General features: G+C 29.2%; 2 protein-coding genes across 9 annotated transcripts; both read right to left on the reverse strand.

Moving 5' to 3' along the window:
• Positions 1-2,341: 2,341 nt before the first annotated feature.
• LOC114131444 (plexin-A2-like) lies at positions 2,342-11,430 on the reverse strand. Of its 8 annotated transcripts, XM_050204160.1 has the most exons (5): positions 10,444-11,430; positions 9,381-9,678; positions 6,741-6,857; positions 5,524-5,628; positions 2,342-4,707 (listed from the first exon to the last, which is right to left on the reverse strand). In XM_050204160.1, exons 4-5 carry the CDS (start codon positions 5,575-5,577, stop codon positions 2,515-2,517), a joined length of 2,247 nt encoding a protein of 748 aa, XP_050060117.1. In that variant the 5' UTR covers positions 5,578-5,628; positions 6,741-6,857; positions 9,381-9,678; positions 10,444-11,430; the 3' UTR covers positions 2,342-2,514. The 8 variants fall into 8 exon arrangements, with proteins under 8 accessions (XP_050060117.1, XP_050060114.1, XP_050060119.1 ...); XM_050204157.1 differs by lacking the exon at positions 10,444-11,430 and having other exon boundaries at positions 9,381-9,855; XM_050204162.1 differs by lacking the exons at positions 9,381-9,678; positions 10,444-11,430 and adding an exon at positions 8,408-8,551.
• Positions 11,431-15,183: 3,753 nt separating this feature from the next.
• Positions 15,184-21,970, reverse strand: LOC114131429 (dnaJ homolog subfamily C member 3). The gene is given in 10 exon segments (XM_050203574.1): positions 15,184-16,770; positions 17,571-17,680; positions 17,757-17,925; positions 19,103-19,295; positions 19,967-20,117; positions 20,182-20,510; positions 20,578-20,655; positions 20,733-20,857; positions 21,402-21,494; positions 21,586-21,970. Coding segments are annotated over 10 exon segments (1,470 nt in total). The 5' UTR covers positions 21,668-21,970; the 3' UTR covers positions 15,184-16,630.
• Between the last annotated feature and the right edge of the window lie 5,004 nt (positions 21,971-26,974).

Raw genomic sequence — 26,974 nt, forward strand, 5'->3', positions numbered from 1 at the left:
TCAGCATATAATTTTTACGATTTAGTACGATCTACTTGTATACAAGTAAATAAAATAGTAACAACGTCGCCCCCGAACTAAATTAATATTTATGTTCGTCGATCTTTTTATACTGTTTGACTCATATATAGTCATATTATTGCGTTTTGAGTATTTTTAAGTCACCACGTTGCGTCACAGACCTTATTATTATTGATAATATTGATCTACATATATTATAATGGTAGTATGGTACGAATAAAGAATAATATTATTTGTAATATTATCGTATTCCGTTATTCGGTGAACGCGATTTCGTCTCTAAATTGTTTTCATTCCGGTAGCCTGACGTCATTTTGTCAAACGAGTATTCTATAAAATATATTTTACGATAAATAATACGGAATGTCTTATATTTTAACTAGTTTATTCGGTTAACAGAGACTCGATAACTGTTCGGTCACGCTTACTGACTTCAACGATAGTTTTCCGTGCAAGTTTTTACTTGAGTCGTATAATAACACTGATCAGACCCATCAACGATAATTATTAACAGTCGTACAGTCTGACCCTATACCTAGTATAAAAATACGAACATAACGTAGTCACATAAACCTACAATAAACGATAAAAAGGCGATTAAACAGCAAAGTCAATAAACTATAAAAACAATTTTACACGAAATAACTTAAATCGGTTAAAATTATATTTTTAAAAAATAAAAATCTCAACTGCATTGGAGGTATCATATAATATACATAATATATTTACCATTTTTGGTGAGCACGCGCGCCATAGCCACTAAAACATGATTTATCAATTATTATTATTACAAATTCAAATCAATAAGGTAATATGTTATTCGCGGTTATTGTGTTAATGGCCTTAAGAGTTGATACACTCACGACCATAATATAGTGTTAGTATTGTGATCTTAAGTTTATTCTAGAAACTTTATTTATTATTTTTATTATTGACTAGACTAGACATTTTCTGTATTAACCATTATATTAGGTATAGTTTTACATTATAACGTTTTACTTATATTAATTGTTTTTCATTGAAATTGCATTGCATACTTTACTTTTTCTTTAAATAGTTATAATTTTTAGATTTTTTCGGGCTTGGTTTTATCACTGCATCTAAGACAGCGATTCCAAACTTTTCCTTTTTTTAAATCAAATTCAGCAGCGGAGCACTGCTGTAAAAGTCATGAAAGACGAAACAAAAAAAAATTCTATACATTTTAAATTATTTATTATAGACCGCGAGTGCCCTTAGAAAGTGCTCGCGCCTCGCGCGGCACAGTTTGGCAACCGGCGATCTAAGGTATTAAAGTATTTTGCATTCTTTGAACTACGGCATTCTAATTTGACCATTGGTGTAACTTCACAGGTTTTGTATTAAAGTGGATCTTCCCTTGACATCAAAATAAATTTATAAATTTGTTGTTTTGTGAGAGATAAAATAAAAATTCACTAACTTTCGTCGATGGGTTGTTGAAAGTTTTGTCTTAAATGTGAAGAATGAAGATGGAATGCACAAAACTTGCGAAAATTGTCAGCCCACGCCTATATGCTCATTATACATATCACGACTATATATCACAGTATAAACAGTTATAAAATTCAGTTTTCATGACATTTTTTTTTAAATATCAAAATAACTTTGGAAGCTATAATATAAATATAATAAAAGAATATATGTACATAATCGTGCTTAGAAATTACAAATTCCCAATGATCAATGAAATTAAATTTTTTGGAAAAAGCTTAAAAATATAATTTTACAATTCGTATTTACTAAATAATGTAATTATTTCATTCTAATTTATAAGTACATATTTAACATATTATTATAATATATTATCATATGCACATAGCTCCAACATAATAATGTATCAATTTTATTTTATAATAGTATAGTATATATAAGTATACCGATGCCGGCAGGCGGCAATACCTGCATAGATATAATTGACCTAATAGCCAATTTCTACATCAATCGTTATAAGCCAATTCCACGCGATAAGTGCTCTAGATAAATAATAATTTCTATAACTACGTTCAACGTTATATATAATAGCTGAGTATATATCGAACGATAATGACAGTTGAAAATGAGCTTGGAAAGTTATTGGATCTAATCTAAAATTATTTTTCATATAAAAAAAAACTTTCTTTTTAAACATTATAAACGCTTATTTTTTGTATGTATAGGTTTTTACCACCAATCCATCGCCACACAACCCTAAAAACACCCTACACAACAAATGTACAAATCTATTATAATATAACACTGATTACTATCATGTTATTTAAACAAGTGACATATTATTAATAACTATAATATATTGTATAAATAAACGATAAAAAAAAATTATTTATTTGTAAATTAAAACTAAAAATAATGAATAAATAATAACAGCGTTTCGAAGTTATTATAAGATATAAGCATTAAATAATAGTTGAAAAATATATTTACAAATAATATTGTAGTTATGTTCAAGTTATTTTGTATATAATCAAAAACAAATCATTTTACGTTTTTTTTACGTTCGTTATTCAGTCTTTGTCCTGCGGACGGTGTATTCGAATCCTGCAATAAATAGTCACTGCTGTCTTCAATTCCGGCGGTGATGTTTCGAAGTTCGCTCATGTATCGCCTTCGCGTGTATCTCTTAGAATGGTCCCTTATTTTCTTTACGCTAAACATCACTGCAATCACGCATACGATCAATACTGAAAAACCGCCGATGAGGCATTGCGATTTCTGCATCGACTTGAGGATCTGGTGATACTGTTTGTGTCGTCTGGGTACTACGACTACGATCCGTTTCGCTTGTCCGTCCGGCACGACAATGGCGATTTCTAGGACACCGGCGAGCGAAGTTCCGGACGGCGGCCAGCACTTCACGTAACTATCGGTAACTTCGATCACTAAGCATAACGTCACGTCGTCGTCGTCGTCGCCGTCCGGAGGCTGCAGCCCGAGTAACGCCACTTCGAAATAGTAGCTGCCGTCCAATTGGCGGCGTTGCATCGGATCCGGAAACAGTCCGTTAACGTGGACCGTGTAGTTCTGGTTGTAAACCTCAAAGTCTACGTAAACCGGGTCGCGGTACATCAGATAGTGGATGGGAGTATTTTTCTGCATCCGCACGACTTTGCCGTCCATCTCGGCGGTGAACCCGAGCGGAAGTTCAGTCGTCTTCGCCGGACTGTCGAATTTTGGCGGCCGACAGTACATCGCCTTGGTGCCGTTGTAGTCGCGTACCGCGCAAAGGCCGTAGTGGGTCGTCCCTTTGTAGTCCACGTACATCTGTTGGTTTCCGGTGCACTCGAAATCGCCCCGGACGATCAACGGCACGTCGCCCGACGCGATTCCCGCAAACACTTGACCGTCCAACACGGTCGGTTCGGAGACGTACGAAAATTTTTTTTTCCTGTAGAACGTCCCTTTCATTTTGTCGACCACGATCAGCAACGGGCCGACGTCGGCGCCGCGTCCTTTGCCGTCGGCCAGCGGCATGGTCACACAACTTATTCGGTCGCGCGTCATCTCTTTGATCTTGCACATCGGGGTCGACATGCTGTTGAAGAACACCCCGACTTCAGTGGTCACGTTCAGATACTGGCCCGTGAGTTCTATGCGGGTGCCGCCGGTGACGGGACCGCACGTCGGGTTCACGCCCGTCACGCTCGGCACGACGAACTTGAACGTTTGCGCCGATTTCAGCCTCACCGCGGTCGTATTGTACGCGTACTCGACCACCACCGGACCCTCGACCGACATCGTCGGATCGTTGTAGTAACTGACTGTGCATTTGATCGTCCGATCGTCGACCGTGGTCACTTTGCTGCAATCTTGCCCCGACACGGTCACCTTTGTCGACTCGTCGTCGGACAAAAACCTGTGATTCTTGACGGTTATGTACAACATCGACGACGTGTTACGCGTGAAGAGCAACACGTCTGGTTTGACAGATTCGATCGCCAGGTCGGGACCATTCACGTCGAACGAGGACGGCACTGTTTTTCTGACCATTTTCGCGTTGTTGGTCGCGTTCCGTATGTCGCAACTGTCCTGTTGTTTGGCTGCTATCCGACAGTCGTCGTTTTTCAAACACCATTTACAGTAATATTTTCTCGAATCGCTTTCCCAATAAGTGATCGAACAGTCTGCTTTTGGGCAACTCCAACTGTGATAGCTGATATAATGATCTCGCGGGTCGTTGAATTTTAATTTTACGCCATTGACAATGATTAAAAAATAAAAAATATGCAAAGGATTGATTTTGTGTGTTTTTCGTATTCTATCAGTTAAAACATCTACTTTTACCCATTTTAAAGCCATTACTCCATTGTTGATTGAAGCGTTATAACTTTTGTCTTCGACATGAAAATTGATAACCGCATGTTCGTTTAAAAAATTGTTTACACTATTTTCTTCAATATTCGAGACCACAACTTTTATCCAATAATCTGTATCTATAGTTGTTAAAGACACTTTATACTCTGTGCAAAATTCTTTAGCTACCACTATGGAACTTTCCAGGAGACTCTGATTTGAATAAAGACAACAAATTTGTTTTTCGATTATCCAGCCACAAACAGGTACATCAGCACATTGTCTGCATGAATTATACGTCGTGCAGTTTATTTCTTCGCTCGATCCACTTCCCGTTAAATGTACGTTGTCCGTGTTAATTTCAACACTCAATGTCAACTGTAAAATATATTTAATATATATTATATATTTACCACATTTTATATAAACAATGTAAGCGTTGAGAATAAAGATTAGCTTAATGTTATTCATATACCATAAGTTTAATTTAAACTATTATTAATAAGCAATAAATATATAGATAATAAAAATGAACTATAAAATATCCATTGATATAGAATCAAACTTTAACGATTTGAATCGATTAAAACAATGCAACTATTAAATTAAAATCTAATACATCCATTATAATATTAAATTATGTTCACTCAGCATATACTATACTAGATTGTGCTGTATACAGCACAATACAACATAATCCCAAGATTTTTAATTTATAATTTTTTTATGCCTACAAAATTATTTTTTTCAAATAATCAATTATTAGGTTAGGTCACTAATTAAATTAAATTTTAACCATTATTCTAAATGATTTTCTATTAGTTATCTTTTATATGTTTTGAAACTAGATTTTGATTAAATTAGAGGAATAAAAAATTTATAATATATATTTATTTATTAAACCATAGTTATTACTTATACTGAGTAGTGAGTACCTACAGTCACTTGTATATAAATTGTATTTTTATAAATGCATTATGTTTTTAGGTCTATAAGAAACATAACCAAGCTCAAAACGTATTAAATTACCTATATAATTGTATTGTCAATATTATAAATATAATAATAATACATTATTAACAGATATACCGTAGGATAATTTATATCATAAAATTTAAATAAAAATAATTCCATATTATATTTGTATGGAAATAAATTATGCATTATAATTAAAATTGACAAAATGTAACTTACCGATACAATTGTGAATGGAAGTAGTATCCAATAACTGCATTTGTTTACAATCATAATAATATGATGTCCGCGGATAAACCTGGTAATGAAATTCTATACGTTCTCCTGGAAATAAATAAGTATTTTACGATCTTTAAATAAGTAGATTATGACTAGAAAAAAATGTTAATACAAAATAAGTCTTATTTCATTTCATTTATATAATACATATTGTTTTGTTTCAGTTTTATAGATGGTTTTTTAATAAATAAATTATAAGTATTGAAGTATAACAGTTTTATATTTCAGATTTAAACTTTGGAAGTTAACTACCTATTTAAAATTTACAAATGCATGACGTGCTGAATTTCTAAATAGATCATTTTTTTGTATGTACTCTTTGTCTCTTTAATTAATTTACTTGGTTAAGTTAAGATTTGTTACTTTATTATTTAAAAGTTTAATCAAATGTAGGAATTTTAAATATTGTCTGTAATAAAATATAATAATATTAAAAATGTTACAATGTTACTCAATTTTTGCTACTTCCTTTTTTTCTTAACTCGAGTAATTACTTAAAGATATTTTTATAATTTAGTTTTTATTATTTATAGATTTTAATATAGGTATATCTAATATATAAATATGAAAATGAAAACCTATGAGTGATATGTTCTCGGAAACTACTGAACTGATCGTTATGATTTTTTTTTAAAACTGAAGAGTTCATTGCGGAGAAGGTTTATGGAATTTGATCGATTCTCTAACTTTAAAAACAAAGGAGTTATCAATTATTATAAATAATGGCCTGTTACGTAGACTATTATTATTATTATTATTATTATTATTATTTTATTTTCGGTGACCATAGTAACAATTTTTTATAATTATTATTTATTATCCCCGTTTTTGTAACATTTTTCACTGATTAATCGCTCCTAAAGAGAAGATACTTATGTAAATGTAATAATATGTAATGTAATGACGTCACTGTCCAGCAATAAATAAACTATATTAAGGTCGCTATTGGTTATGATTGAATGTAATAATTGTAGACTTGTTGTTATATTTTCTCAAAACCATAACAACAAAAATAATTAAGTCAAAATCACAGCAATAGACTAACACGACAATATGAAAACCACGAGATGGCACATTACCTATTGTATTTTATCCACTGTAGTAAAAAAAAAATTGATATAACTTTAAAACTTAAGGGTTAGATATTATAAACTTACGTATACATCTCATGATAATATACTGCTCGCATAATCATAAGAGTCTCACGGGCAACGCCAAGCAGAATAACTATAATATTATTACTTGACTAACTCACTGACTGATAAACGTAGAGCCTGAAAAATGATAGATCGATGTTTGCAATTTACACGGTTCATTCGTGAAATCGTACCACTAATTAAGTGTGCATTAAGAACGCATTTTAAAGTGGTGCTTGAACAAGTTTTTTGAGAATCAAAATGGTCAATGAAAAATATGTCTTAGTGAATCATATTATAGAATTGGCATTTTTAACGGGCAACAAAGTGCACGAGTTTAGCTAATCTATATATATATAAAGTAAAAGTAGAAATCTTTGTGAAGGGTTGGCTTTGAAACTCCTTATTCAGTAGTCATACAGTTATTTTTAAATTAAAAAAGGACACCACAAAACAAGTTTTAGGCATACATTTAGTCCAATTAAGTTCCACTTAATTTAACCACGTTTTTACCAAAACATTTGTATATACTACGCTATTTTTTGGAGCTCAAATCTATTTAATCTAATTAAAGATATATAATAAGAGATTAAAGAAAATAGTAGTTTTCTCAACCTATCATTTGTTTTTATAAAATAGTTAAATACCTCCTGGACAAAGCCAGGTAATTCACCTAGTATATATATAAATATATATAACAACACTCGTTATTCAAAATCGATTAACGTTTTTTGAAATATTTTATATATTAATATTTTTTATCGTTACATTTATTTTAAATTTTTGTTTTTTTTAATAACAACACATATTTTTAATTTCACATCTTATAGTGAAATGTTTTACAAAGTGTTTAAATATTGCATAAAAATCGAATTTCAGACAAGTAGTTTCTTAATTATATGTATTCTAAGTTTGGGTGAGAGGAATGGAGTGCTATGGGAATACCATGCAAAATGTTGGTTTATTACTCCGTTTGCTAAAGCTATAAATACTTATAATTTCTAAAATCAGTGGTAGTTATATATTATTTCAAGGGGAGGGATGAAAATACATTCAACCCTCCCCAACCACATAACATTAATATATATACATATATATAGTATATACCATTCGATCGCGACGATTATTAAGACTTTTTTGGTCGATCATGACAATCTAAAAAAACCCAGAGGTCCATAAAAATTGGCCATTTCTGGTATATGCATGCAATATAAAATATACAAAATCAAATCCCAAAGCGATCCACCTATCGCCCTTCTCCCCTTTCAACCACCACTACCTAAACTACTAGTCTGAATTCGATTTTTATGTATAAAAATATAAATATATATTAATATATTTTAAAACAATGTTGTTTTATTTTGACAGGAAATTTTGTAGGTAAAAAAAATATATTTTCAATAACGTTGATAAGTGTTTAATTAATGAGCGTTGTTCGGTAAAAGAATCACCCGGTATATAAATTATATACTTATAATTATCGCTAGCTTATTAAATATTAGTTTCTTGGCAATTAATTCCTTTCACAAAATTATCGTGTAAATATTAGATAAATTTATAAGAATTATTAAACACGAAAAGATAAAAGACTTTTTCAAGTGAGCAGAAAAAGAATAAGTCAAAGGAAACGGTCTATGAATAATATAATTACCTACTATTTACTAAAATACTAACATACGTATGTATACCTATCCACTTTGTATTCGACATACGATGATGACTACGATGATGCAGATGGGTGTTCCGTCAGTAATGCGTGGTAGCGACAACTCTCGATTTTTGAAAACAACTATGACTTCACTCCGCAGCCTATATGTCACTGCGCTGCGTTTAACGATAACTATCCCCTATCGTATTATTATTATTATTATTTTTATTACTATTATTATTATTTATTAACATTTCACTGTCAAATCCAACTAATCGTCAGAAGCCTAATGGTCCCCACTCATTATTCGGCTGTGGATGAATCATTTTATCATCTATTACAATAATTATATGTCATTAAATTAAATACATCATTATATTAAATTATGACGTTTATTGTTTATAAGTAGTCTTAAAAACAAAACGTCTCGCAATGGATATTATATATAAATCCGATATGGCAGCAAATTCGTATTAATGTTAATTGTTATACGTAATCACACATAAATTTTAAATGTCCTATTAAAACACAAATCGAAATGGATAATCAAAAAACAAAATCAATTATAATTTTATACGATACCGATATGGATTTATAGGAATATAATTACTCATAGACCTATATTATACGTAAATATGTAAATTGATTTTGTTTGCCACGCACTAAATTTTGAATATAAAATCGTCGGGTTTGATTGTCTGGTTTAAGTTCAGTCATTCAAAATATAACTGAACCTACTTCGATCAAATTTATTCTACTCATAATTAATTAACCAGACAATTAAACCCGACGATGTTAGCAAAATCTGGTAGGCGTGACTTAAGTGGTAGAGACTTTAGGACTGTTTTATCGCTTTTAAGTACGCGGGATTTAGTAAACATGGAGCATTGGTTGAGTGAACAGAACGCGTTCGCAATAAAAACATACTACAAAAGTAATGATAGTTTCGTAAGCCCGTAACACGTAAGCGCTCAACAATTTTTTTTTCTCTGCACTTGAAAAATACGACTCACTTTTTAAAAATATGGTACAATAAGCCATACTGCACGAATCTCAATGGATCTGTTGAAGCTGACATTTCCAGGACGTCTCATAAGTTCACAAAACAGCTTTTGATTTTTTTCTTTGAGGTTATTTGAATGCCAATTTGTTCAAAAACAATCCATCAAGGACTATTGTCGACTTGAAGAAGCGAATTCGCCTCGAAATCAACAACATAATCTTGAACACTCCATGGAACTCCATGGGAAACTTCGCTGTCCAACTCTCACAATGTACAGCTAACCAAGGGAGACATTTGACAGACAAAATCTTTAAAAAATAAAATTTTAAAATACCGAAAAAATATCAAATATAAATATATATTGCGGCGATGACACATACAAATTAAATTTCTATATCTATAATTTTTTTTACGTGCATTTTTTCAATATTTTAATAGTTAGGTGTATTCTGCTATTCGAAGCGTATAAATGAACCCAACAAATAAAATCCGAACCGATCGTTCTTGAGTTACAAATGGTATCGTAAAAAGTTTAACTAACCCGACTTTGTTTTATTTATTTAGACTTTTATTTTTTATTAAAATTTTCTAAACATAATATCATACATAATACTTCAAAATTAAAACACTAATTTTATTTTAGAACTATTTATAGATTATTTTAAGAAAAATTAATGCGAATTGAATTTATTCGTTTGTATTTTTTTTTTTTTTTTTTTTTTTTTTTTTATCGACTCAACTGTATATTATAATTTATCAAGAATTATTCAAGATACTAAAATGAACGCACATATTATTAAAAACATCGATGACAGCATAATCAAATCGGAATTTAGTGAGCCGCGGAAAGTCAATGCATGCAATATAGGTATTCAATTTTACAATTATTATGTTATTCAATGTTATTTGCATACAACTAAAAAAAAAAAAAAAAAAATAGGTAAGACTCTAAGAGTCGTGGAATGTTATAATAATAATTATTATTATAGTTTATGTATAATATGCATACTGTTATTACTTATTATTTAAATTATAACACAGCATAATAATATAATGAATTTAAAATAACTCACTTTCATCTGTACATCACAATATGTGCTTCTTCATCCCCTCTCATATTGTGTTATTACATGGTTTTTCCAAGTCGACTTTTTCTTCATCAATATTAGGTATACGTTATTGTTTTATTTTCGTTGTAAGCATGTGCGTCATGAACCACTTGTGCCATAACTATAATACGTTCTACTTTGTTATTTATTTTGAATAAAACTTCAATATTGCAGTGTACAAAAAAATATTTGTTTTAACTTTTAATTTTTTTCGTATTGTTGAGTAGCTATTATAAATTAAGTAAATGTTTCAGAATATCAACGATTATTAAAATAATCTATAAATTATAAATCGTTATTCGTTATATATGTATATATATTTTAAATATTATGACTTGTTTATAAATTATTGACCCGTAGTATCTACGCATATCGTTTTTTAAGAAATAGCTAAAGCCAAGTCACACTTAGTGTAACGATTTGAATAATAATTATGTATAAAACAATATGTTTAATTTATGTTTCATAAAATAATACATAATAACATATTAACATGATACCCACAAACATGGCAAGGTGAGAATTATATTGTGAATTATTATTTTGAATTATATATTTTTATTATATTTTATTATATTATATTTTGACTATTGTGTATAATAATATGTAAGCCCTCGAAATATACACGATGATATTAGTACCTAGCCAGATGGTTGTATATTCGTAACTATACTGTGTACAACTTATCTGTTTGCGGACCGACTGCCTAACTTCGATGGTGTTTGTTCAGTTATAGAGTGTGCTAAGTTAGTTACTAACTTACTAATAGTTATAATAGTTATATGGTACTTATAATTTATATACACCGGCCGTCGCTATATAGTTTCGAGCATCGCTTTATGTATGCATATACTCGTAGAACGGTACATAAACGTATATATTATATTTTATAAGTTATAACTAGGACTCGGATTTTAAAGCATAATAAGCAACTAAAAGAGCACACGATTGTTTTAAAAAAGCATAAAAGAAGTGTATTTATTTAAAAAAAAAAAAAAAAGCATGACCAAAAATTAACACAAACTTGTTATAAAAATGAATAAAAAAATTTAAAAAATTAATTTAAATTAAAAAAATAATTAAATACCATATATTTCTCTAGATTTGAAGTGGTGAAACCGACTCTATATATCCGACGGAATATTTTTATACATAGAAAACGACTCTCTACATTCACTGAATTGATCGACGCATACTTCATATAAGAGGTTTCAAATTGCAACACTAAATCTTAAATTTTGAAATGATCGGTATCGATGTTATAAGCATACCTACTGGTCGTATAGGTACCTACTGCTTGATATAATAATATGTAGATCGATAATCTATATGTACGTTTAATATTAATAATACATTTAATAAGCAAACAGATAACAAAAACAATAATAATCCAATACCTATAACGCATTCTGGGTTTTTACGTTTCTTATTAATTCAATTTTTTTATTATTACTATAGTAGCATAATAAACATATAAAAATTCTACAGCTGAAATAACTAAAAAAAAAGCGTTAAGTAATAAAAAAGCCGAAAAAAGCAACAAATAAATTTATTTATTTGGAATCAGAATGACGTAAAACGAATTTATACATAAAAATTATATTCCTATCGCATACATAAAAAAAAGAAGCATATACTTTAAAATCCAAAAACTAGTTATAACTATTATGTGCATAACTTCATAGTTCTTTGGACAAGCTTATTGGTGTGCTTTTACAAGACACGTCTGTACATACAGACAGAGATAGAAACGCACCCGAACGAAACCTTTTTATATACATCGTCGTGATTTAAGACTGACATCGTACACAAAGTTCTCAGTGATGTACAGTAGCATTTAGTGGAGGCACAATTGCAAATTTTAAAATATAATAAATCAGTTTAATCAATAATAATTAATAATTGTTAAAAACGCCCCCCCCCCAATCCCGCAATTAGGCCACTGGTGAGGATGACTACGACTACGACACTACGCCTACAGGGGGTTAGTATTGACTACGCAGTCTCAGCGAAAAACAAGACTCGGGCGGAACTGATGATACTCAATACGCTGCAGTCATATGTGACCTGAGAAAAATGTTTAACTTGTAAGTATTAGATATAGACTATAGTTGAAATATTAGTCTAAATTTACCAAAAATAAATTGCAATCTTTCATTGTACATATTATGCAACATCATTATAATTAATAAAAATCAACAAATGATTATATTAATATTATTAAACAATATAGAAAAAACAACTGTTGTAAAATACGAAAAAATATACAAGTTAAAAAGTCAACAAATATATAAAAATTAAAAATAAATTATCATTTAAGTATATATCTAATACCTAAGTATGATTAATGCACATGACGTACATAATATTGTGATGTATCGATGTTCTACGCATTTGAGTGTTATATTTATTTTAATTCGAATGTATATAGCATAGTCGTCGTATGAATATTGGTCATATAAAAATTACTACTACAACTATTATTGTAAAGTACATACTAACATTACTAACTACATTATTTTCAATACGGTTAATTACGTTTATTGGGAATCTTTATGTATTGTTACGATCGTCGTAAATAATACATAAAAAAAACTCTCGAAATATAATAAGGCACGATGACTAGATAATAGTATAACACTTATAATATTGTAAGACATTAATATAAAAAAATTAAAAACACACTTTCCAACAAGGGAAATCCTGAGCCGAACGTTCACCAATGTAATCGATAGCAATTGACTACAGTATATAAATATATATACACCTACCTAACAATTAACATACATGAAGGCCAGTATCAAATACAATAATAGATCATCAACACGTCATAAACACACGTCTTCAACAAAACCTGAAATCAATCGAAAGCATATCAATTGTTTTGAATATTAAACGGTATTATGAAAGTTTGAAACAATAATAACCTATAACACGGCTGTAACCATCATTCTAAACTCTTTATGATCCTATAGTTTATAACTATATAATAAAGCATAAGGGAGACCGACACGAGAGCTTGGCAATTATGGACACCTGGACACTTCTGCAGACACTGATTTCTGCATCACTCACTCGCCTAAGATATCAAAAAAGTTATAGAGGCTAGTCGTAACACCAGCACTCACCACTCTATTTTATATTTTAAAAGTATTTAAAAAAAAAAAGAAGAAATCATTAGGTAAATATTTACAACAAATGTACGTATTATTAATTTCGCGTTGATATTCCTTCAACACATTTGGATCGCAACAATATATATATATATATATACATACCGAATTTAAACGTCCAAACAGACACACTATGTATTAAATAAAAAGTATGAAAAACGGTCAGGGGTGAAATTATAAATCTGGTCCCCCTACCAGCGCTTCAGATTTATAGTAAAAAAAAAATAATAAAAAAAAATATCCCTCTTGGATAATATATATTTTGTATGTTTATGGTACCGTCGATGATGTAAGTTAGATATAATAAATTAAAAAGTAAATGCTTAGCTATAATATCATAAATTCCTAACATTTGTAGGTATAGGCGATATTTTCAATGTCTAACTTGTCTAAGCAATGACTAACAACTGACAAATGACAATACATAGGCAATATTGTAAAAATAAAATATTTTGCTTACACATTTACAACTATTATGACTATTACTTAATACTGATAGACAATCTTGATAATTTTGTTTAGCGAAATACTTAAATTGGGTCAAAGTATCAGACTGTCAGAAATTTATTAACATAAGAATAAAGACATATTTGATATAAATTAGGTAAATAATTATTTATTTTTACAATTTAATAAATGTACTGCGATAGTGCGATACTTTGAAAGTTTGAAATTTAAAGTTAATTGCATAAAACATTACTTACTTTACAAGCACGTCTAATAGTTTTGCATCCTGTTTTATAAATGAATACCTATCTAGTATATCTTTGTGATCTTACGATTTCATAATCAGCGGCCTCATGTAACTTCTTTTTCTCCGACAGTCGCAATTGTTTTTTCATAGTTAAATGTATTTCCAGGACATAGAACCAATATTGTGTTCAACAAGTGATCTATAGGTATCTATAGTGAAGCTATTTTTTAACATTGGATTTATATTGAATAGGCACTTCTATATAGAAGACAATGTATCCAATAAAAGGCATATTTTATTTAAATATATGTCTAATATACGACCATGCCCATCAAAATGTTAAAGCCGGAAACTGCGTTATTATTAGTACTAATTATATAGAACATATAGATAGTTGTATAGAGAAAGAGCTCGGGAAAAAAGAATCAGTGCAGATTTTTTTTTTAAAGATACAAAAAATAAATTTGAATTTCTTATCGAATAATTGTAAGAACAAATACCAATCGGCAATCTTACTTAATAATTCAGGACATTTAGTATTACTATTAAGGAAATAAAAAATAAATAAAACGTCACTAGCTTAAGTCTTACCTCACATGGCTGAATAAAAATAGAATCTGCCACTATTAACATTGATTCTCAGGAAATGGATAAGTTAAGTCTGAAAGCAATTGATTTTAGAAATTTATATCGAACATTGTGAACCAGTTAACAAGATATATTATGAATTATGAGTTGAAGCAGAATCAATTTTTTAAAAAAAAATGTCTGTGTTCTATATTTTTTTTAATACATATTATTGAGACTAATATAACCAAGTAAAAATATTACCAAAAATATTATGCATAATGGTGTTTAATAACGTTTAATATAATATTGCATTTACAAAATATATGTAAATTATAGACAGACAAAAGGTAAAAAAAAATATTATAAAATTAATCTTAACGAATAATAATAAGCAATGTGTGGAGTTCACAGCTACATAGATAGGTAGTGTGGACTTATTATTTCATCCTGTTTCAATAGGATACCTATGCAATATACCTAATTAGTAATAATATACTATAGAATATGTTAATTATTAACCAGCTACAATATATTACACAGTTTAAACAAACACACAAAAAAGATTACTAAAATATGCAAGTACATAAATAATGTGGAGGTGTATGTAATAGGTAATTAATTATAAAACTTGTAAGGAGAAAATCGGCAAAAAAATAAAACTTTCAGTCTTGTTTAACGAGCATACGACACAACTTGTAAACTACTATTATAGTGTAACAAATAAATAATGAAATGATTTATCACATCAAATGTTATCGGACAAAAATTGTCATGATAAAAAAATTAATAACATGGAAGCTGAGAAATAGTTTTAGTAATTTTGATGTATAAAAATATCTAAACAATTAAATTTGAAATAAAATAAAATCAACATTAATGAGACAAATACAATGAGTAATATCATATGCAGTGTATACAATCAATTCATGTATAAAATTAAAATAAACAGTTATCAAATTTTCTATTGAGTCAATGACAATTCATAGCAAAATTCCATTAAATTGTTATATTGTTAAATAATATCAATCAAAAACATTTATATATTAAGTAACAAGAAATTCTCATTCCTATATTGATGACACTCATTTTACAGGTTATAATAGACAAAATATGTTGAAATAACAATGAAGACTGGTTTATGCGTGGAAATAATATTATTACATCAATGATTGTTAAGAATTGAAATTGGACTAGACACATTATTTCGGTAACAATAGATAAAAATAAGTAAATTACAGTTCATAAGAATTTAGATATATAGAAAAAAACAATAATTTAAAATACATTTATTTTAATAACATTATTTGATATTTTAATCTAATTGATAGTGAACAAATATCACGATAATTATGTAATGAGGTCAACAGACCATTTATAAAAAAAGAAACTCAAAACAAATATTTTATAATTAAAAATAATTATCAATCTTTTTAATTTAAAAAAATATTGCAATGTTATTGAAGAGTGTGAAGATGTTAACTGTAAAAAAAATGTCAGTTTAACTAAATTACCATGTTACAATTGTATTTAGATGTTATTGTTTATTATTTACTATGTACAATAATTTAATATACGATTTTTGTTATACACAATGACATTTTCTATGCATTACTCTATTTACATTTTACCATACACAGCCTTTTGAACCCTAGATAATGGGATGATAACATAACTCATTATGGCACCTATGTTTATTTTTGTACCATAATAAGAATTAGTTGAAGTTGAATTTGAATGTAAAAGGGCTTCCGTGGAATTGATGGAACTGTTGAAATGGATTGAAACCGTCTTGGTGATGACGCCCGGATTCTGGATCAAGCGGATCAATACCACGATCAAATTGTTCTCGTTTTTCTGATTTTACACAAAGCAAAATGTATTAATAGTTATAATTTTACACTTTAAAATAAATAATATACTAAATAATAATTAGGGTCGGAAATTCATGCATTTGCATGTTTTTTTTCTGAATGCATCAAAAAAGTTGCTGGATGAACTACAAATTTAAATCACAACCAAATAAGTACAAAAATAAAATTTTAGTTTGCATATTTTTAGGTCTTTTACATAAATATGTATATATTTAAAACAAAATTTTATTTTCCTGCATTTTATTTGTGTTAATTTTTATTGTACTAATAATCATCAAGAATAATTGAGTCGGACTTTTAGTATATACTATATTATTTCAAAATATATTAGTTGAAAAATATGTCTTTATAAAAACATTACTACCATTAAATAAAAACCTGTTTAAAATTATAAGTCGTACTTAAATAATTTAATATTATGTAATTTATATCCTGGTAGGCGATAAGCTGGTTATACTGCTGGCCTAATTTAATTAAGCCTTAATCATTATTTTCTCGATTACTCCGATAACAGATCTGTAGAACTATTATTTGTGAAAGCATTCAATTAATTTGTATTTGAAAACTTATAAAAATCCCTTGTTGTAAATTGAAATTCTCACAGTAAATACATCATTTATTATAATATTCATATTAATAAAATTGAGCATATTTTCCCAATCTCTTAACTATTATTTTTGCTAAAAACTAAAAAAACTTAACATAAAAAAAAAATTTAATGCATATTTTGATATTTTTAATGCATGAACTTCCGGGCTTAATAATACACTATTATTTTATTACCTGGATTAGTCAAAACTTCTTTAGCAGAGGCTATTTCAATGAACTTTTTCTCTGCATTCTTTTTGGCTTCACCTTGGAAATTATCTGGATGCCATTGTTGTGCAGCTTTTCTGAAAACGTACAATATTATATTTTTATAACAGCCATTAATCATTTTAAATAGAAAATAACCATGAATAAACATACCTATACGCTTTAATTATTTCTTGTTTAGTGGCAGTTCTTTTTACATTTAATATTTTATAATAATCTTTTCTTTCTGCTTGTTTTTGTAAGTTTTTAGCTTTTTTCAATCCTTCATTTGCTTGTCTATGCTCCTGATCGATATGAAGTGCATGCTCAAAATCTCTAATAGCTGAAATTAAAAAATAAATATGTGCTTACTAATGTTAGTAAATAATACATGCATTTATCATTTACATATGTATGACCACAAGTTAAGTCTCCATCTTACAACATACTAAATTTTAGTTAGGAAGAACAGAATATATGATATTTTAGAACAAATAATGTTGAGGATTGCATTTTTTTTTTAAACACTAACACCGTTAGCACAATTAGTGAGTGCACATGGAACTTCTGCACCCCCATAAATAAGCCTTTTTCTAAAAAATGTTGTAGGTACTTTAATGTATATTGAGAAAAATAGATACCTATTATGTTCCCAGAATCACATATATATATATAGCAGCATTTAACAAGACCTGGGGGTGACTAGGGGTCACATAAGTTAAAAATAACAAACCCCAATTGACAAAATGAACTTTTTTATTTAAAATTTTTTAATGAATAAAAAAAAATACTTATACCTGTAAAAAGTTTTAACTTTAAATTAGGTACTACACGTGGTATTTATAAATTGATATTCAAAATGGTATATTTCATTTGGTTAATTGGTTAATGATATGATAATATTATTGTACAAATTTGTAATTAATATAGATAGGGTGGTCTCGAAATGATTGACCATATTTTATACCTATTTTGGGAGTCGAGACACTAAAAAAGTTGAAAAACGCTGTTATACAGACATATTATAAAATATCTAATGTTTGCATAATATGTAAATAAGATATATTACATCTTATATAACCTATAATGGGTCGCATAAATATAATTATTTAAACTTATTTTATACCAAGAACTAATACAATTTGAAATTAATTTTTAATATTTAATTTAGTATCTTAATTGAATCGTTATATTTAGGATAAAATAAATGTTTCAGTAGATATACTTAAAATTGAAATAATGGTTTTTAAAAATTGCTTGCCTAAAAATATTTCTAATAAATAATAATCAGCAAAACATTTATTCACATAAAGTGTCAATAATTGTTTTATTATGTAGGTAATTTGAAAATCATTTTGGTTTATTGACTACCAGTTAGTTATTCAAAAACTATATACTTATCAGATTTTTTTTTTTTTTTTGGAGACTACACAAATACAATTCAAAATAATACTAATCACTGAGCCACTACTGCTTAGTAATCTTTACAATTTGAAAATAATTATATTTATTTTACTAACCTTCATCAAACATTGAGTTAGCAATATATCCCTCTGCTCTCAAACAGTAAAGATCTGGTGTTTGACTTATTTCTAGTGCATCGCTACAATACTTCAGTGACAATGATAGTTCATCTGTATATTGATAACTGCGGCAAAGTTTTTCCAAGGCTAAAAACCTTATGTGTTCAGTGTCTTTATCTAAGTCTAATATCTAAGATTAAAAAAATTTTTAATTATTTAACAGGCAGATGAAATGTTTATATAATATTTAAGCTAACATCTTTTATCCACAGGAAACAAGATACTAAAACACAATAAATAGTTTATTTAAGCGCTCAATTTTATAACTTTGTATCCTAATTAATTTCATATAAACACAATTTTAATAATATTTTACATTAAACTTAAGTATAATAATTTAAATAAAAATAATTGAAGGATTATATTCATAATAAAAATTAAATACCTGTATAAACTTTAAAACATTTAGAATCTTAGAGCACTTAAAAATTTATAAGAATTAGCCTTATGGTTTTTAAAATTTAGTAACACAACAAATTTTTTTATGGATAGAGGCAAAAATACTTAAACAAATTCATAAGAAAAAAAATTGTTAACAATTGATACCTATCATAAAACCGAGTAATTACTATACTATACTTAATCAAATTTATTCAGTACACTACACTTCATAAAATTCAATTTATGCCTTTCATATTAAATTATTTATAAATTAAATTTAACAGCATAGGTTTTTTAATATTTATACATATTTCATAGTATTTATTTAAAGTTTATAAGCTTCAATTAACATGAAACTTAAGCCACAAAACTTGGGACTTGGACTTAAACTTAACATTTTAATTAAACCAAATATTTTACCTTTTTTGCAAATTGAATACTACTGGAAAAATCTTTGATATTAATTGCTGATTGACTGTCTACTATCAGTCTATCGATTTTTTTAACAATTTTATAATGTGTATGACATAATTTATGATCAGGATCTAATTTTAAACACTCTCTAATTTCTCTGTAAAATAATTAAACATGATCATACAGTATGAAATAAATAACAAATTATAAATAATAATTACTTTAGAGATTCAGATACTTCTCCTATACTGTAATAAATTTTCGATAATTTGTAATGACCGTCTGTATCATCGGCTTGAAGTTTAGTAGCTGTCCGCAAATCCATAATAGCATGTTGCACATTTCCAGAACTTAAATACAACTGTGATCGTTGTTCACGTAATAAAGGAGCCCAAGGACAATGTTCTATAAGACGATCCAATGAACTTATACCACTTTCATAATCTTTATTCTCTTGATAGTAGGTAGCTAATTCCATATCGTAAGCAAGACCATCAAGTTTTGAATATAAATCGTATGCTTCTCGTGAAAAATCACCATTGGCAATATACTAAAATGTTTAAAATTTATAAATTTAATAGAAAAATATGCTTAAATGGTAAATGTATTAATTATGCTTACCACATGTACAATTCTTTTCTTGCATCTTCAATAGAAGCTTGTTTCATCAGGACTACACCTCTTTGATAACGTGCCTAATGAAAAACATAAAAATATAATATAACTTTTAAGATTCTATAAGATTATCAATATTTATCTTATTTATACTTACAGCTGTAAAATCCGGTTTAAGTTCAAGAACTTTTCCAAAGTCTAATAAAGCAAATTTGGCTTTTCCTAGGGCTAAATAAACTGTACCTCTTTTAAAATAAGTTAAATAATTATCTGGATCTCCCTCTGCAAAAAAAAATGTTACATATTATTATTCAGCAAGATAATTTTTTTTTATATTGTAAAACGAGACAACTATACCTATTTTATAATAGGTAATAACATTAAAATGTATAAATTATAACTATAATTAGAATATTAGTTTGTCAGTTACTAAAAAATTTGGAATGTACCAGGTTTAAATAACTGAAGGTGCTGAGAATGTTATTTACAATAATTAAATAAAAAAAATTCAGATAATTACTTTGAAAAAGTTATAGTATGTAAAATAAAAGCAGAGTATAATAAATTGAGATTGTAAATAAAAATGTTAAAAATCTATAACAATATAAATAAGTAATATAGTTAAAATAATTTCATTGGAATCTATTAAATTCAAATAAATTTAGTATTTTTAGTGGTCTTATTAAAAATTGTATTAAATAAAGATTAACAGGGAAAAAAGTGTAATCGGACCGACGAACAATCATTATCAGTGAACACCAACGATATTTCACTAACAAAAAAGGTTCAGAATTTAGTGCGACGATGAGACAACACATTTACTTACCCACAGCTGCATGATAATGGGACAAAGCGTCTTGAAGTTGTCCGCGAGCCAAGAAGTCGCGTCCCATATCCAAATGGTTCTCAACATCGGAACCTGCGGGTCAGACGAAAAATAAATACACACAAAACCTATTGGCCGACGTATCCGAGGACAGCACTCGGAAGTACTCGGCGGCACTTCTTACCCATGACTACCGAACAGTCCAAGGCCAAGAAAAACAGACAAGTGCTGTACAGTTTCAGCCGCATCCTTTGCCACGTATCCATAACGGGGACGACAAAAGTCACTTTTCTCCTTTAGACGTACGGGGCGTACCTATGTGCGCGGCGGCTGGTCGTGAATCGTGATGGTCCGGAAGAAACCAATCGCATCCTACGCGACGAACAAACGATAACACATCCGGGGTGCGTGTGACGTGCGGCGTACGCGAACGGTGTCTGAACACTCTGAGCGGGTCACCGAAACCGAGTCGGTTGCCACCGCCGCCGTGACAACTGATAATACAAGACGATGATAACGAAGTTTTGTACTGCTGCGTTTGGTAAGCACCTGTCTGGTGCTCGTGCTCGACTACTGAGCAATGAACGGCAAACGCGGCTGTAGGCCGACCGGTCGGGCACCGTGTTGTACTCCCATTGGTCCGTAGCTTTCCGCGCCAAACCGCTAGGAAAAACACTGCTCGCACGAATCGTGTAACATTTAAAAGTTTAAAAAATATGGCCAAGAGTTTTTTGTATTATTTTATACAATATTTTAAAAATGATAAATTTTTTTTTATGAAACTACTATTATTAGTTGTAAAAATTCGAAATTTTTCAACCTGCAATTATTATTTTATTTGTATTATAGTACGACCATATGATTTTTATAAAATATATAATTATTGAGTTAATTGAAATTGTATAGGTATACTTCAAACTTCTAAAAAAAACTTCTGAATTAGGTAACTATGAAAAAATCTGTATTTATCGCATATCGTCGCACGTTTAGATACTTATTAATTGTAGGTAACTCTTGATTTATTCAACCTAAATATACCTATTATAATTTTTTTTTTTTTGTTAAGTTTTTAACTTTTCCTCTCAGTGTATTAACTCGTTTATTACATATAAATGATTTACTTATATATAGATACTATTACTTATTCGATACAATTTATAGGTGTAAGTCGACATGTCATATTGTCAATATTATAATTTATATGTAGGTATTGTTTACTCGGTTGCGCGGAAATAATGATTCATTCGCGTGTGCGTTTGTTATTGGACCACGTGATCTATTGCGTATACGTCGTGTGCGTGAAAATTAGAACGCGCAATCAAAAATAGAAAACATATGACAATATGACATACTCTGTTATGCAGATCAGAAGCGTATTTAGGGGGAGGTGATATGGGTATTATAACAACCCTCATCGATCATATGTATTATATTGTAGTTGTTGTTTTAGTATTAGTAGGTATTATATATTCAGTATTATTGTATATTACTTATTTATTTTATAAATTTTAGAATAAAAAAGTTTTATACAACACTTACACATACCTACTAACTGTAATAATTTTCATTAATAAAATAATTTATATCGATAATATGGTTTTCTTTTTATAATGCATTACGGGGGGTTGGAGGCGGAGCCCCCACCTACTATGACTATTAAATGTAACACTACCGTAAAATAAATCCTGGATACGACACTGGTGCAGACTGCAAGATGTACCTACATAGTGCACAGTACCATATTATGTTAACTGTTATAAGATGGAGAATACCAAAGGCGACAAGAGTAGCCCTAGATGGCCGGATGATTAATTATTAGGGAGGGATGTCAATTTTTTAAAGACAAAACAAAATGAAAATCTTATTATAATTTTCTAACTGCAGACAATTATTTTTAAGAAGACTTATTATATTATTTATGTTATTAAAAATAAAAAGTATATATTTTTATACATAGGCACCTATACTACCTATACACATTTTTCAGCATATGTAATAATACTGACGCGGTGGCAGTGACGGTATTATTCGCGAGAATGATAATGTATTATAATATATTGTATCCACTTACTATTGTAATTTACTATTCTACAAACCGTCGCATAGTTTACACAGTTATCGCTAATTCAGTGTGTCAGACTGCCAGTATAGGTTTTTACTTTTTATCTTGGAAAGAAAATATAACACTAATAGATCAACGAATTTCTTATTGTCGTTCGTATTATCTTCGAATGTAAATAACACACATATTGAATATAACAGCAAACAGCAAAGGTACATCACGATTCCTAATACAAAAAAATATTTTTATAGTGTTTCTTCGTATTATTGCTTTAAGAATGACTTAGTACCTACTACCTATACACAATTATTGATATTTACAATTTAATAACAATTAAGCGTTTTATTATTATTATTATTGTGAGTGGTTAATGGGTTTATTTAATTTATTTAAATGACGCCGAGTCAAAGGCGAGAGCATGAAATTCACACAAGTTGATGTATAGAATTATTTTAGTACAAGTTAATACTTTACTTGTTCTACTATAATATAATACTACTATTATTGTAAATTTGTACAAGCAAGTTACGTTCTCTCGGTAAACGGTGTCTAGTCTGTGTATTATACATAAATACATAATAGATGGTACACAATAAAATGTTTAATGATTTTACACTAGATATTGTTTGTCTGATTATCAGTTTTAAATATTATATAAAAAATTTTTCAATCAAAAATTTAAAGTAAGCACAAATTACAGGGTATGTTCAGCTGCACATCCGCGTGCGGCCGTGCGCACACCCATCTGCATGGGCCGAGTTTATAATATATACCAGGCCACCAGGGTCCAGGGGTGGTCAAACTTTTTTTAGTCACGATCTTCTAAAATATACTTTACCTATGAGGATCGATTTCCATAGAAATTTTTTTTATTATTGAATAACTATAATTATTAAGAAACATTTAGGGCTCGTGGCCCTAAAAATAAATTCTAACATGATCGACTTTGAAATTGTCCGCGATCGACTGTTTGGCCGCCCCTGATATTTACGTATGTAATACATATAATATGTATCATATTCGTATATGAATATATTATGTATTATAATAATATACATTATGTCATTATATAGGTATTATTTTGAAAAATAAGGGTTATAGGAAATGTTGAACATAATATTAATTTGGTCGAATAACCTAAAAATTACTCGAGTACCCAGAGTACCTATTCACATTTCACATATAATTTATGTAAGAAAATAATCGAACGTTTGGTTGAATTAATATTTCAGGTTAAGACTATATTAAGAAAATGTTAGCACTCGACGCATACTACCTATTTGTTTTCTCACTCTGACGCCCACATGGTATAACAATTTATGAAAAAATAAAAGAACTTATAGTTTAGGATAAATATATATATTAAATTATACCTACGTTATACGTGTTTATAATTTATACATTCCTATGCGAATGTCATTATAGAACTTCTAAAGCTGTATCTACCAAAACTGTCTTCAAATAATTTTCTTTTAAACTTATTTTAAAAGCAATCATAATAATATATAGACTTATAGTAACATAATTTTAAAATGTAAGTATTTATTTGACACATTCTACATAAAAAATGTATTTAAATAAAACACATTTAGCAAACACAACTGTATAAAACTAAAAATCAATAACACTTATAAACATCATGATATCAACAGAGTTGAAATTCATTTATAGATAGTGTAGAAGAAGCAGAATTATAAATTATTACAGTAAATCCAAAAAGGTATAAGACTTAACAATTACCTATATTTAGATTATTTGATACAAATAACAATACTTGTTTGTTTTACGCATAAATTAAAAATAAAAGACCTTGGACTACATTTTACATGTACAGTTTCCCTTTCTTTTATATAGTAAGTATAAGTACATGGATCTCACTGTACCTCAACGGTACATACCCTCAAAGTACTCGAATTTATCAAGTATAACGCACTAAGTTCTTTATTTCTTATAACTGTCTTCGTTTTCTCTGCATTATGTATATACGTTTGCGATCAATTAGGTATAAAGAGAAGAGTTTTATGCTGTAGCGAATGATTTGTACTTCACGAAAAATCAACTTAGATTATAATGAGTACTTTGCGACTTGATTAACGTATACTCTAGAAAAAAAAATATATAAACTAATCCCCGACGATAACATATTATAGCGATGGCAACTCCTAACGACGGCGGCGGAGACTTGGTTCACCGGGGTGAGTTTATAGCAGAGTTATAGCCTATAGGAATACGGACGTCAGCGTGCAGCGGAGCCGGATGCAGGATGCCAGGGGGTAATCTACCGAGAGTATTGGGACTGTGGAACGTTGTGCTGACTCTTTTTCGTCCTGCCGACCGAGTCACCGCCGATTCCGTGACACCAACTATTCGCTCTTTATTCGGTCGCCACCTCCCGTCACTAAAATCGTCATCCGCTGCAATATCGACGTGCACGACATCCCGCACTAGCACCATCATCGCCATCAACTGTTGATCCACGTCCGAAGAAATCGAGCCTCGTTTTCCGCAATATTATGGTCTACGCATCGCGTGCTCGAGTAAACGCGACCGCGACACTCGTTCGCCCGCAGGACCGGTCGTGAGAATGTGTGTGTTTTTTTTTTAAACAAAATATAAAATCAATACATTCATCACTTCGTTCAGAATCTAAATAAATAATATTGTTATTTGCTTATTGATTATCCCCGATAACCTACTCCTGCAGATGTTTCAAACGGACTTGATCAAGAGATTTATTATCTAACAAGTGTACTATATACTACGAAGGTTTCACAATTCAGTTATTATCTACCGTCATGTATTTAATGTAGCTTAATGTGCTTTTTATATGTATAGATTGTAAATATTCATTTTTTGTATATAAAAAAAAAATTAAATCCATAAAGGTACCGTGTACAGCACTACCATCATACAATTATGTGATATAAATAATTTAGTTTATTTGTTAAGATGTAGGTATTGGCTTAAATTTGAAAAATATATAATATGGCATATGCAGTATGTTATTTTGACTAAAGTTCAATCAGCAATATTGGTATCCCTAAATCAAATGTTTAAAAATTAAAAAAATTAAAAAAAAAAAACTATGCAACTGCATATAGGTATATAAATTATATAAATGTAACATACCTATAACTCGTTCTGCATTATTTATATACATGTGTGTGTGTATATATATATAATATATATATAAGTATAATTTAAATATTATATACACATTAAAATGTCAACATCAATACTTAGATTACTTAAACTTTTAAATTTGTTAACGTGTAGTGTTGATACTCGAAGAGTTTCCTCACCTTCAAACCGGTTCCACTGCATTTTGGACATTACCCGTTTTTCTCTATTTAGTATTTATCTAAAAAATGAATTCAAGTTTTGTTTTTTGAACCGATAATGATTAACATATGATCAGCTGGAACCTTACAGTCCTAATCGTTCTACGCTGTCGCCAACTTACGCCTAAATATTTTATTTATTATATTCATTCTTCTTTGTGTGACAGATG

This window comes from Aphis gossypii, chromosome 3 (genome assembly GCF_020184175.1).
Source record: "Aphis gossypii isolate Hap1 chromosome 3, ASM2018417v2, whole genome shotgun sequence".
Lineage (NCBI taxonomy): Eukaryota > Metazoa > Arthropoda > Insecta > Hemiptera > Aphididae > Aphis > Aphis gossypii.